The sequence below is a fragment of the Centropristis striata genome, chromosome 12 (genome assembly GCF_030273125.1).
Source record: "Centropristis striata isolate RG_2023a ecotype Rhode Island chromosome 12, C.striata_1.0, whole genome shotgun sequence".
Lineage (NCBI taxonomy): Eukaryota > Metazoa > Chordata > Actinopteri > Perciformes > Serranidae > Centropristis > Centropristis striata.
This window is the reverse complement of record NC_081528.1, coordinates 33296465-33309526: the sequence shown is the minus strand read 5'-3', so window position 1 is coordinate 33309526 and position 13062 is coordinate 33296465. Positions and strand designations below refer to the sequence as shown.

Here is a 13062-nt window from a genome sequence, read left to right as displayed (position 1 = left end):
TATTTTTTTTTTTTACTGCAAACCCTCTGTGTGGTAAATGCGATGTGGACAGTTTATAAGAGACTCAGAGCGAGGCTAGGGAAGGATGGTTGCAACATGTGCTCGGTCATGTGTGCTTTGATCGATATGCTTACATCGTCCTTTCAAGCCGCTGCCTCCAAGCCCCGCCTCAGCGCTCTGATTGGCTTCAGCAGGGTTTGTGGCTGCATCTGACAATGTTGAAGCATTCAGTGGTTTCTAGTCTCTGGTTTAAAATGCCCAAGTTTCTCCTTCTCTCTCTCTCTCTCTCTCTCTCTCTCTCTCTCTCTCTCTCTCCCTCTCTCTGCTTGGCAAATCTCTGTAGGTTACAGTGAAATAATATCATTATAATGAAGTGAGTTAGTGTTGCATATAATTTAGTGTCACTGAGCCTGCTGTGTGTGCCTCCTGGTAGGACTGCAACACAATGCAGTGCCTGAAATCCTGCTCAATTTAACAGGAAGATTGCACAGCCACTCATTAATATACATATAATTAAAAGGCACTATGTCTTGAGTTAGTCAAAGCATGAAAAAAAAAGGCATTCATGTACGAGCACTGAAACATGCAGACTATGTACAAATATACTCTCTCCCCCATGCAGACACACCCTGCTCTGTTCCCCGTCACATTTCATTAATAATGCATATATGCAGGGCTTTAATGGCGACACTGTAACATTCCCTCTTAGGTCTCTATAAAATAAACCTTCGCCCTCAGTGTCAGGAAGCTTTATATCTAGCTGTGATCAACCCACAAATTCATAAGCATGCAAAACGGTTCACAGGCAGTCCAATCGCATTACTGAAAATATAACTGCCACAGATACATGAAAGCCACATAGTCTCTCCTTCTTCTCTTTTTTCCCCCCTCACACATTCTCAATCTCAATCTCTTCCTCCACCCACTCAAAAGCCCAAGCGTGTAATCTTGTTGGTTTCGTACACATGTGTTGATGTCATCTTTGTGAACATAAAATATTTCCCCTATGGTTCTTAAACGAGGCTCCGGGAGTGCAGTTTTTTCCCTCACTGTGCTTATTTTGACCCAATGCCTGCACATGGGTAACAATGAGATTAATGCAACGGCAATGCTGCGTTGTTAGTAGTAATACAGAAAAAGGAAGAGAGTGATGTAAAGTAATGCAGTGTGTTTCAAAGGCATCACTGTTGAGAGGCAGGTCTAGTGATACCCAGGAGGAAAAAAAAAGGATTTTCATCAGTTGCACCTGCTTCCATTATGACATTATTTACAGATGTGTGCTGTGACACAGAGCCCAAGGTTGCCAGTCACTTGCACGAGAATGATGTTAAGTCTGCAGCCGAACTAGAGATGACCGTGGAGGTGACCAGTGACCAGTCCGAGGGACAGGGGGGCTCACTGTAAGTTGGATTTTGGCTGCATTGGTCTGATGAAAAACGTGGATTAGACTCACAATTAGTGGATCGGGGTCGAGGGTCTGCATTGAGAGACTGGAGGCTGCAACTTCCTGAACCTTTTTTTTTTATTGCGGGGAAATAGAGAAATATTTTGCATTGTATCTTGATTTGTAAAGCAGTACCTTTTCACCCAAGGCAGGCAGCAGTGAGGTTTAGCTGTTGCGGCCCCTTTAAGAGCAGCTAGTGAAGCGCTCAGTCCTGTTGGTGCTGCTGCTGCTGATGGCAGCGCTGCCAGTTGATTGGCTGTGGCTGTCAGGGCTGAGGTGCTGGAGGGATGCTGCTACGTATCCCTCTCCCCCTCCCTTCCTCTCTCGCTGCCGCTCTCTCTCTCTCTCTCCCTCTCTCTCTCTCTCTCTCTTTCCCTCTGTGTCTCTCGCTCCCCATCTCCCTCTTGCTTGCTTGCATCCCTCTGAATAATCCACATCTAGGGCAAGCTGGCTGAGAGGCGATCCAGTGCTCAGCTCCTCTCTGCAGGCTGAGAAAAGAGACAGAGAGAGAAAGACAACGATTTTTCAACGCAGGAGGAAAACCGTGAGATTTTGACAGAACGGGAAGATACCAAGAATTAACAGAGGAAGATTTTCATCTGCGGATATCATTTATTTATACATATTGTTTATATATCTCTATATATATTTGTACACACGCATATAGATATTTATATATATATACATTTATCCCTGTACATAACTGTATTTGTGCTTGTCTGTTTATATTAATATTTTTATATGTATTTGTGTGTGTAAATATATATGATATATAAACAAAAGAATATATATATATATATCTATGAATTTATATGCGTATCACTGTGAACCAAGAGAAGCAAGAGGAAATTTCTATCATCGGGGCTGGTCTCTGATTGTGTGGTCGTATACAATATTTTGAATATTTCCTTTGATCTTCTACGTCAAGAGGACAAAGACTACGTGCCCATTTTGTATTTTTGTTTTCCTGTTGCTGCTTCCCGTCCCTCTTGATCTTTTTTTTTCTACGTCCGAGAGGAATAAAGCGGAGAGTGACAGGATTTGACAAAAAAGGGAAAATCTGTAGAAATTCCTGTGATTAGTGTTATTTCCGTCGGCATTTGCGCTCTGTGAGCCGATCACAGCGTGCTGTGTGAGATCTGAGGAGGCAGCAGAGACAGAGTGCCACGCCGCTCAGCTCAGCGTCAGCCCCAGCCAGCACAGCCAGCATGCACAAACATCACCACTGCTGCAAGTGCCCAGAATGTTATGAGGTGACCCGTATGGCTGCCCTGCGTAGGATGGACGCCCCGTCGTATGGAGGAGACTGGCAGGCCGAGCCCTATGGATACCCGCCTGGGTACGGGGGAGGCCAGACCTTACCCCCTCCGGCCTCAGGGGGAGGTGGAAGCATGGGAGGAGGAGGGGGCACTTTGGGGAGAAGTAAGGGCAAGATTATGTCTGGTGGGGGCCCAGGAGGCCCCAACCCAAAGGGCCAATCCAAGGGTGGCCCCAAAGTTAACGGCAACAACTCCAGTGGACAAGGAGGATGGTGGCCCGAGTGCACCTGTACCAACCGGGAGTGGTATGACCAGGTAACTCATCTTCCTCACTCTTTAGTTAGCTCAGGCCTGTGGGGCCTGGCAGAGGGAGGACTGGGATCAGATGAGCTGCTGCTGTAGTAAAACAGAGATGATCATGCATCAGCTGTCGCTTTATGGGAAGAGAATTCATATTTAGTATTCATCTCAAGCCCTTCATTTCCCATTTGTTGCCTGTGGTTTCTCTATTGGAAGCAGAGTAAGGAGAACAGAAAGGGACTGATCCAGTGTCAGTGTACACACATGAAGATGATCTTCATGTTTGGATTTGATGCAGATGACTAATGCTTATACATTTAACACACCTAGTGTATGTCGTCAAAGGCTCATGCTGATGCGGTTACCATAGGCCAAAAAATGCTGCATTTCCATTCATTGAAGCAGCACTGAGATGCAGTTTGCAAATATTTTAAGTTAATCTTTCAAGTCGGCTACTCCGACATTACAGACTGACTTTGTACTTCAGATGTAAGAAATAGATTTCTCACAGATCAACTAATTGTAGGATTGTGTCTCATTAGCTCAGAGTAGAGGAAGAGATGATGAAATCGATCTCGGAGACCAGTTCCATTTCTATTTGGCCTCAGTTTTCTAGTAAGCTATGCTCCAAAGAATCACACTGTAATGAATGTGTTGTAAGAAAAAAACAGGGAATCAGCAGTAATCTGTGTCCAAACGCTGCCTGTCATACATGCCGCACAGTGTGAATGAAACTGCCTCTTCACATGCACTCCATTTTGTTTCTATTATCTCCATTTATTTACATGTGTTTATAAATCACAGTTGATAAAAGGTCAGAACGGCTTCAGAAGCGCAGTGTTTAATTAAGGAAGGTGCATGTATGAGAGCATGAGAGTGAGCTTGGGTGGGGGAAGGGTGGCTTGGTGAGCATGAGATTCAAGGAATGGTTCTTGCTGTGCATGACTATGTGTCTATGTAGTCTCGTATTTGCGGCAAGTGAAGCCACTGCGTTGTTTGTAGTCCCTCCGTTTATGTCTGATCGCATTGCGAGCAAGAAATGGGGGGCAATGGGAAGAAGGGAGGTGAGAAGAAGCACTGGGGTAAAATGGAGGCTGAAATTTCAGTGGCAGAGTGGAAGAGATCCCCCTGAGCTGAGCCCACATATGAGCCGCAACCTGGCTGATATTAGCAGGTTACTACAACTACGGAGAGGTTTGAGCAGGTGAAAAGGGATTGACACTTTCTCCTGCTTGATATAAAATCTATTTTTCTTCCAGACCAATCAGGCTTATTTCATGTTTCACACATTTGAAAGCTCACAGCAGATGTGATTATGTAAGCATTTATTGCTTACATAGAGATTTTACTCTGCGTCAGTGTAACCACCTAATATTTCCTACTGCTCGTTCCCAGCACATGATTCACATATTCAACTTCAAATTCAACAAAATAGCATGTAAATACGTTGCATCATGCTTCACGTAGGGCTCATCTGTTGCAGAAACAGCACTGTTAATTGATAAGTCACTCTGTAGAATCCTATATGATCCTATATCCTCTCGAAGGATCCTTGCTATCTTGCTGTATCATGCGAATGTGCACCACAAAAAAAAACTCCAACCTGGTATTAATAGATCCAGTCCAGGAGTACCTACATTGGAATAAAAAAGAGCTGGAATTACAGAGAACGATTCAGCCGTGGATGATGATGTTGATGATGATGATGATGAAGATGATGATGATGATGATGGGGAAAAAGCAGCAGTCAGTGGGGTGAAAATGCTAAGGTTGAAAAAGGGAGAAATAAGCCAATAAAGGCAGGCAGTGGGCCTGGAGAGGGGGAGGGGGTTATGTAAGAGGAGGCAGTTGGTGGTGCTGTCAGAGAGAGAAAGCAAGCGAGGCCCTGACACTGTGGACAAGCATCTGTCCCTCCATCTCTTAAAACAGGCATGTGAACGGCCAGTATGTGCCCCCCTTTTTCCTACGAACAGGCTGTAGCACACGGCATGTATGGAGATGCACACCCACCACCCCCGACCCTCACCCCCATCCCCATCCCCAGCTCTCCTCAGTCACCGTTGCTCATCCTTGGGTGGGAAATGTGAATGCTACCCCTCCCCCACTACCTATACACAGCCGGAGAGCAGGGCAGTAATCACACACGCCCAGCCACGCACATCTATTATCTTATAGCTTTCATAACAACTCGTGTTTTTGGATGCTAGCACGATGAAAAGCAATAACCTTGCACAGTCATTCAGAATTATCTGAGCCGGCTTTTTATAGCTGGATCATTGACATTTTCAAATGGCTTCTGTAGCCATGAACATTTCATGTATGTGTGAGAAAATCATTAGAGACATAATAATGCCATATTAATTTTTTTCTCCCCCCCCTGTCATCTATTTACTAAACGATTGTGCTGCTTTTGTCAAGAGCTTGCTAGGTTAATTACGGATGATTCCAGCTGGGATTATTAGAACATCCTTTAAAACAAGAGCTTTTGAATTTAAATCTGAGAAAAGTAGAGACCTCAGTCTACTGGGAGCTTCAGTCAGAAAGCTCTCTCTTCCCCCCGCGGGCTCCAATATGTCTTTGTGTGTTCTCCAGCTCTGTGGCTATGATTAGCTTAAAATATTAATTGGATTTTACTTTATTTATTAGCATCAAGATTTAGTCCAAAATGCTTTGCCAGAGCCATTGTTTATAACAGGTCTCTGTAGTGGCTGTGGTGTTTTAAATGAATGCACAGGCACGGTGGGCGTTCCATGTCGAACACTCCCATAGGTGATTACGCATCGAAAGCCTTCTGGCCCTGATCAGAAATGTTTGTGTGCATGCGTATGTGTACGTCCCTTACAGTCACTTTGATTTATCAGTGTCATTGGTTTGTACATCTGTCTGATGAGATTTTGTTCGGGCCGGATTTGATTTGCCATTCCTGTAACAGCAACCCGGAGAGTATTAACGGATGGGATTTACATGTGCTCCATGTCCAAATGTCTTGAGCTGGATCCCCTACTGTGATCTTGAAAGGCTCCATCTAAAACCTGGAAAATTCTCATCAGATCAAGAGAGATTTATCTATGAGCTTGTCTTGGAATAAAAAAGGCAAGAAATGTGTGATCTGAATGGAAGTGCACTCAGCAATCTATGTTTTCTTTAGAAGTCTAGAGTGAATGACGCCAAGATGGTCATTTACATCACACCTGGTGCACGTCCTGAAAATTCATTCAGTCTAGTGCGTTGCATAATTACTATATGGTCCTTTCAAGCCTCAAGTAAGAGAAGCACATTTGCATATATTGTGTATAACATTACATGTCAGTATTTCTTTTCTCTGATAGATAAGCCAGAAAAGATAGCAGATCCCTTATTTTGAGTTAACCCATATAACAATGAGTAAAGTAGGAATAGAGGAAGAGAACAATTTAGGGTGAATACCTTTAATCCTCACTTTTACAGGTCAGTAGTGCTGAGTATCATTAAAAAAAATATGACACCAGTCTCAATACCAGTACACAAAAAGAGTACTTCATTTTGATACCATTTTGTTTCTGCTTCATTTGATACCCATCGTGTGGATGGAAGCATTCAGTTGTATAAAATGCCATCACCACTCCTCCCCATCCAAATGATTTTTACACAAAGACATTTTGAAAGTGTGCAAGTTATTAAAATGGTCGACTACACGCCACAGGCCGCCACAGCCATGTAGTATAGCCAATCTTTGTAACCTTTAAGTGCATTTTAGCAAGCTGAACTGCCAAATCAGCCGAATGCACCACGCTCAACTTCACCACTCCACACACTGTGTTTTGTGCTGTGCGGTTTGTAGATGCTGCGGTAACAGGCCAATCACACGTTGCATAAAATTGAAGGACACTTTTGGTGATTGGCTATCACTAAAAGAATATGAATTATTATTATTTTCTTGTTAGACCTGGATACAAGTGGGGTTGAATGCAGGTATCCTTACACTGGAAAAGAGGCGTACTACTTGGTACTAGGTTTTTTCGGTTGATACCAAAGGTATAGAGTACGATACCCAGCCCTATAGATGAAGGCAGCATTTAAAGGAAAAATAAGACTGGAGAAAAGCTACAAACCTTATTCTAAATCATTGAGACGGTGTTAAACAGAACCCAAGAATGCATCAAATTCAGAAGTTGGAGGTTTACAAGTTTGGACATAAAATATATTGTCTTTGTAAAGTTTTCAATTGAATATATGTCACAAGAATTAACATTATAGCATTCTGTTTCATTTACGTTTTAGATAACATCCCAACTTTTTGGAATTGGGCTTGAATTAGACATTGCTGATGCTTAGCTAGAAGAATCTTAGAGTTGTGAGGTTGGCTTGATGATGAGATTTTTCTCAAGCGTTCCTTCATCTTCATGAAAGGAGAGGACTCTTTAGGACTCTTAGGACATTTTGAAGAGAGAGTTGTGATGTTTTTCTTATTATAACTCACAGCATTTGTTTGTTTAGCTTAACATTTTTGGCTGGAGAGCTCCTAAACATCAGGTATGGGACAGTTGGTAGGTCTCATGAACCCTAGATATCTGTCCATTTGTGTCAAATTGTTGCATTTGTTATCTTTAATGGAGCAGTGTTTTTGTATTTGATTATTGGTTTGATTATGTAGGATATTTGTAGGTATTTGAGTTGGTGTTCGTAGCAGCTTCTTCTTATTCACAGCTGTGAATTCTAAATTTACCAAATTAGGACGGTGACTTTTCTAATTTTGTAGCTTCAGTTTAATTAAACATCATATTCTATGCTAATCATTTGTGAAAATTCTCAAAGAATATCACACCAAAAATGATTAAAAGGCCAAATATGTTACTGTTTAGTATTATCCCAATATGTCAAAATACCTCTAACATCACCTTGAAAATTCAGCATCAGATTACATTTCATGTGAGGGCCCTGCTCCCCCATGCTGCCCCTCCCTCTCTCCCACATTTATAAATATTCAGTAGGAGGTAAAAACAGGTTGAAACTGTATTATTAGTCTGTGAAATCTGTCTGTTCTGCAGCTCAAACCCTGCATTCAACTAAACAATGTGAAGTGTTTTGAAATCGTTTACAGACAAGTGCTCCAATTTTTTTATGATTGTCGTCATGCATTATTGCATCTGCTACAAACATGCGTAATGTCTGTTTTAACCTCCAGCGAGGTGTAAGAGAGTTTGAATTCGTGCACCAAGAAAACAGATGTGATATCGCTAAACTGCACACAGCATGATTAGCCATGTAGCCGAACACTGGCTGCGTTCAAAATGATTATTCAGTGATTCCCATGACCTTCAGTCTGGGTAGGCCCAGCACACAATATTTTTACACTTCTTAACGGATGGAGTCGGCCCAGGGGATTTCATTTGGTAGGTCACGGACAGATTGATGCATTTCACTTTAAAATGTACAAAATTTCTTCCCAAAGGACCTTGCCCCTGGACCCGGTCCATTTTTCATATCACAATTTATATTGCAGGAAAAAAAAACAGAGCAATGTCAGTAGGGCTGCAGGATATTGGAAAAAACAAAGCATGGTGTAGAACTATGTATGTAGTAGAGTATGTAGTACGTTCACAGAGAACAAATTAGCATTAGCAAGAATTTCTGAGTATGTGGCTTCAGCTTGCTGCACACACTCAACTGCACCAGAATGCACTGCAGCTCTGTAGACTGTAAAATTGTAGTAATTTTGAGCAATTTTGAGACCTAACATGGTTGGGTTTGTCAGGCGAGATACTAACCTTTTAGAATCCCAATATTTGTTCAGTTTATCCAAATAATGCCCGTTTGGAAATTTGCTGCAACATTTTTGAAGATGAGAAAGCCATTGGCCGGGTCAAACTGGCCGTCAGTCATGTGCAGTGTGAGGATTATGAGGAGCATATTTCAGTGTGAATGGTTTGTTAGTAATGTCATACCTAATCGTTCATTTACTATGCAGTATGCAGTTTTTAATGATGTTGTAGGCAGGATGTGATTTCAAACACAGTCAGTGAAAGCTCCAGATTAAAGGATACAAAAAATGCAAAGAAACTACGGTTGGTATTTACAACTTTCTCAAGATGAAGAACTCCACTGTTTCGGAGGCGGTTTGTGTATAGTTCTCATGCATACTTAACCAACACCATTATTTTATTTTTGGCAAACAGGACAGACCTTACTTAAGGTAGTGTTACTATCTTTACATTGAAAGATCTTGTGTTGTGTAGCTTTAAAAATACCTCTGTGCTTAAATCTACCGCACAATATTTTGACAGATTTCTACCATTTCTTGTGTTTCTTCAGACTGTGCACAGCAATTTAAAGATATTTTACCACAGTGAGCTCTGATGGTAACAACACGAGTAGCTCTGCAGCAGTTTTATTAACTCAAGTTTAGTCAGTCAGAATGTAGAACAACTACAGTCATCTGAGTTCAACATCCTTTACTCTTGTGTGACCCGCATTTCCTGCAAAGAAAAGATTCAGGCAATGAGATCCAGTACAGTTTCTCCATGATTTTAATGAGCATCAGCAGTTTTCAAGCATGTTAAAGTGCCAGATTTGCACAATGAGCAACATAATATCAGCCAATAATGTTCTTGCATATAGCTTTTACTTTTTTTCAACTTTTGGGTTCAAGGACGATATGGATTAGCAACTACTGGTTCTTATCAGGGTTTAGAAAAATACATTTGTTGCAACATAGAGGTTTTGTTCATCAAAAAATGTCACTGTATCTCATTGCATTCAATGCTTTCGTATTTGCACATTTGTCCTTCATACAATTATATAATAAATGCATAATGTTGGACTTTGCAATTACACTGAAACTGTTTTTATAATTATGATTGAGATGCCAACATTCCATTTTACTGATCTCACACAAATTCATAGCACACAATTTAATTTTAGTTGTCTGCTAGCAAACCTCCTACATCAGATCTTCCCTTCTGCGCTTGCCGGTCTCTCTCTCCCACACACACACACACACACACACACACACATACACATACACATACACACACACACACACACACACACACACACACACACACACACACACTCATGCTTAACACAGTCCTTTACCCAAAAACAAAATGTTCCATACCCATAAAAATTTAGGGGTTAAGAGAGGATGGTGAATCATGGGAAATGCACCATGAAACAAGGGAGACATGGTGCACTGCAATATTTATGTGTACTTTGACAAAAGTTTGCTTTTTATACGATGTAAGAGGGGGCAGGGACGTAGCGCCGGGGAAAAAATGGCCAGTCAGACATTGACGTGAGCTTGAGAGGGAGACAACTGAGCCACCATTATGGGAGCTGAAGCGGTTGATCTGCGATGTGGAGCTGCTGTAGCTGTGACCCGGGTCCTCAGCTGTGTTGAATCCCACCTCCTACACTTCTCTTAAAAGCCTCCACTCGGTATCTCTGTTGTTCTTTACCACTGGGTTGCGTTCACGGACCTCTTATTGTTTCAACATGGAGGTCCTCTGTGAAATGCAGGAATGCATTGTTTCCTCTGCCGACGCAGATTTAATTCTCATCAAGTGGTTTACTCATTACTGCAGTTTGGCTACAGCTTAGGGCTGGGCTATATATCGTTATGAACGATATATCGATATATTTTAAATGTGATATGAAATGAGACCATATCGCATATATCGATATAGTTCAATTTTCTTTCTTTCTTTATATATAAATGCTGCCCTTACTAGGGGTTGTCATATTTAGTTCATATAAATACATTTATTTCAGAAAGATATTGGCCTATTTTATTTCATAGGCTATTTTTATTTAAGCTTTTAATTTATTCAAATGTGCACTTTATGGGGCTTTGATTTGAAAATAAGGTACTCCTGTTATACAGTATTTATGTTCACTTAAATAAACAGTTTCAATAAAAATACTTGTGACATGTCATAACTGACTTTGACTGAACATTTGCTCTCACTTTGCGATAAAAATATCGGGATATATATCGTATATCGATATTCAGCCTAAATATATCGGGATATGACTTTTGGTCCATATCGCCCAGCCCTACTACAGCTACATGTATAGGCTTCTGCACAGGTTACAGGTGCAGTCGCCTGAAGCTGCAGAGCGTGTGTGGAGGTGTGTGTCCTGCTGGAAGCCGAGTCCACCGCGCCCGTGTGATCCATATGGTCATTGTCAGAGGCCCTGCCAGGGCTCAGCCCCGTATCGGCTCTCCTGTTCCCATCACTCTGCCAGCCAGGGGAGGAGAGGAGAGAAGAAAGGAGAAGGGAGGGGAGCGCTGTTTGTTTGTTTGCTTGCCTGCTTTGTTTTATTTAGAGGTTTTTTGCTGATCACAGTAGCGACTGGCCTAGAAATGTGAGTGTGTGCCGTGTGCAGGGCAGAGTGGACTCCTGATTCAGCGATGGAAGCATCAGATTTTCTGTGAGAGGGAGAGAAGAGAGGGACGCGGGGCCCTTTGATGGGATGAGATGGCTGCATTAAACGCTATACCACTGTTGCTGTTAATTAAAAGAATCAGACGTCAGTGTGATAGATTTTATGTGCAGATGTGAAAGCTTTTTTCTCTCTCTTCCTGCTATGCTAGACTCGCTTTTAGCAAGAATGTACTAGCATTCTTAGCGAGGTGCACCGGCTCCATCACCCACATGCTGCCGTGGAATATGTGTATATCCAATCAATACCAGCGAAGAGCTCATCCCTAAACTTTCTGACTCCTCTTCATTTTTGTGGGGGTGTGTGGGTGCTTTCAACAGCGCTTGTGCTTTTATTGCTTTTATTCAACTATTATGTCAGCTTTTATTTTGGTAACACTTTACAATAAACTACACAAACTCTTCAGTAGTTACAGTACCATGGAAACAGGAACTATCCGCAGAATGCTAGATACAAATCACTGATAATTAGGTTACAAATAATTTAAAATTAGTAACTAGTATATAGTAGATAATCATATGGTACACTAGAACAGACTGACAGGTTATGTTAAATAATCATGCATAATGATTAGTTTGTACTATTATTAATTATCTAAGTCTTTTTCTATAATTATTCCCTGTTTTGTTAGGTATATCTGAGCTTCTTGCATATTTTCCTGTTGTGATAAATTCTGCATTACATACATTTGCACAGTCCTAATTCCGTCCGTACAGCAACACAAATCATGTCACAGTCGCCTTTTTTCACTAACAGAAATGCTGTTTTCATTCACTGATTACTTCCAGTTACTTCCATTTTGCAGTTTTTAAATTTAAGATACAGTCAATGAAACCCAACACTTCCTGCTCAGATGTTTCACATTAAGAGCGCTCCTTTGACTCAAAGGGTAATTTCTCCCATTCTAGGTAGGCTTTTAATTTGAAACATCTGCAGGAAGCATTGAGTTTCATTTATGGTAACTTACCGTGGCTTGAATAGAGGTGACAGAGTAGAAATGATTGGAATTAATGAATGAATAAAAAGAGTATTTCTGTTCGAGAGGAAAATGTGGAAATGTACATCATGCTGAATTTACCAGGTCATCTGTCAGAGTAATCTCCGTCGCCTTCAGGGCTTTTCACTCGCTTGATACTACTTTGTGCTGGACAGCTGTTATTTAAAACATGTCTGCTGTTAATCAAGCTCTCATTTGAGAATTATTAATGATTGGAGTACATTTACATGGATTCATTCTTATCTATATGTCATAATGTTCGATAACACAGGCACACGAGATGCAACTAGTGAACTGGTGCACTTGGCATGTTTCAGGGTCCCGTGTTGTCATTTAACACCTTTGTTTCTTGCTATCCCAAGTCAAAATGTCAAAAGTTTCAGTGCCAATACCAAAGAATACTTCTTCAGTGTCTTCCAATGAGCAGTACAGTTAATAATTTATCTTCCCAGACTTCGTAAACATAGCTATAAAACTAACCAGGCATTTGATGACTTTCAAAAGTTTCACCGAAACATTTAGGTCAAAACCCAGTATTGAGGTTCAATATTGAGCCTGTGTTGTAAATGTTAAGGTCATTCATTTTTATTACATGAGAACAACTGAATGAAAATGCCAAAATTCAATAGAAAACGTCC

At 41.3% G+C, this 13062-nt stretch overlaps 1 protein-coding gene across 4 annotated transcripts in view; it reads left to right on the top strand.

The window, feature by feature from the left end:
- dlg3 (discs, large homolog 3 (Drosophila)) overlaps positions 1-13062 on the top strand; it is a 105927-nt gene that overhangs the window by 27480 nt on the left and 65385 nt on the right. For 2 of the 4 annotated variants that reach the window (XM_059346757.1, XM_059346756.1), the window contains exon 1: positions 2186-3018. The exons of the other annotated variants lie outside the window; for them this stretch is intronic. In XM_059346757.1, the coding sequence (XP_059202740.1) occupies positions 2653-3018 (366 nt within the window). In that variant the 5' untranslated portion in view covers positions 2186-2652. Of the gene's footprint in view, positions 1-2185; positions 3019-13062 lie in introns of those variants that run through there. 4 annotated transcript variants of the gene reach the window in all.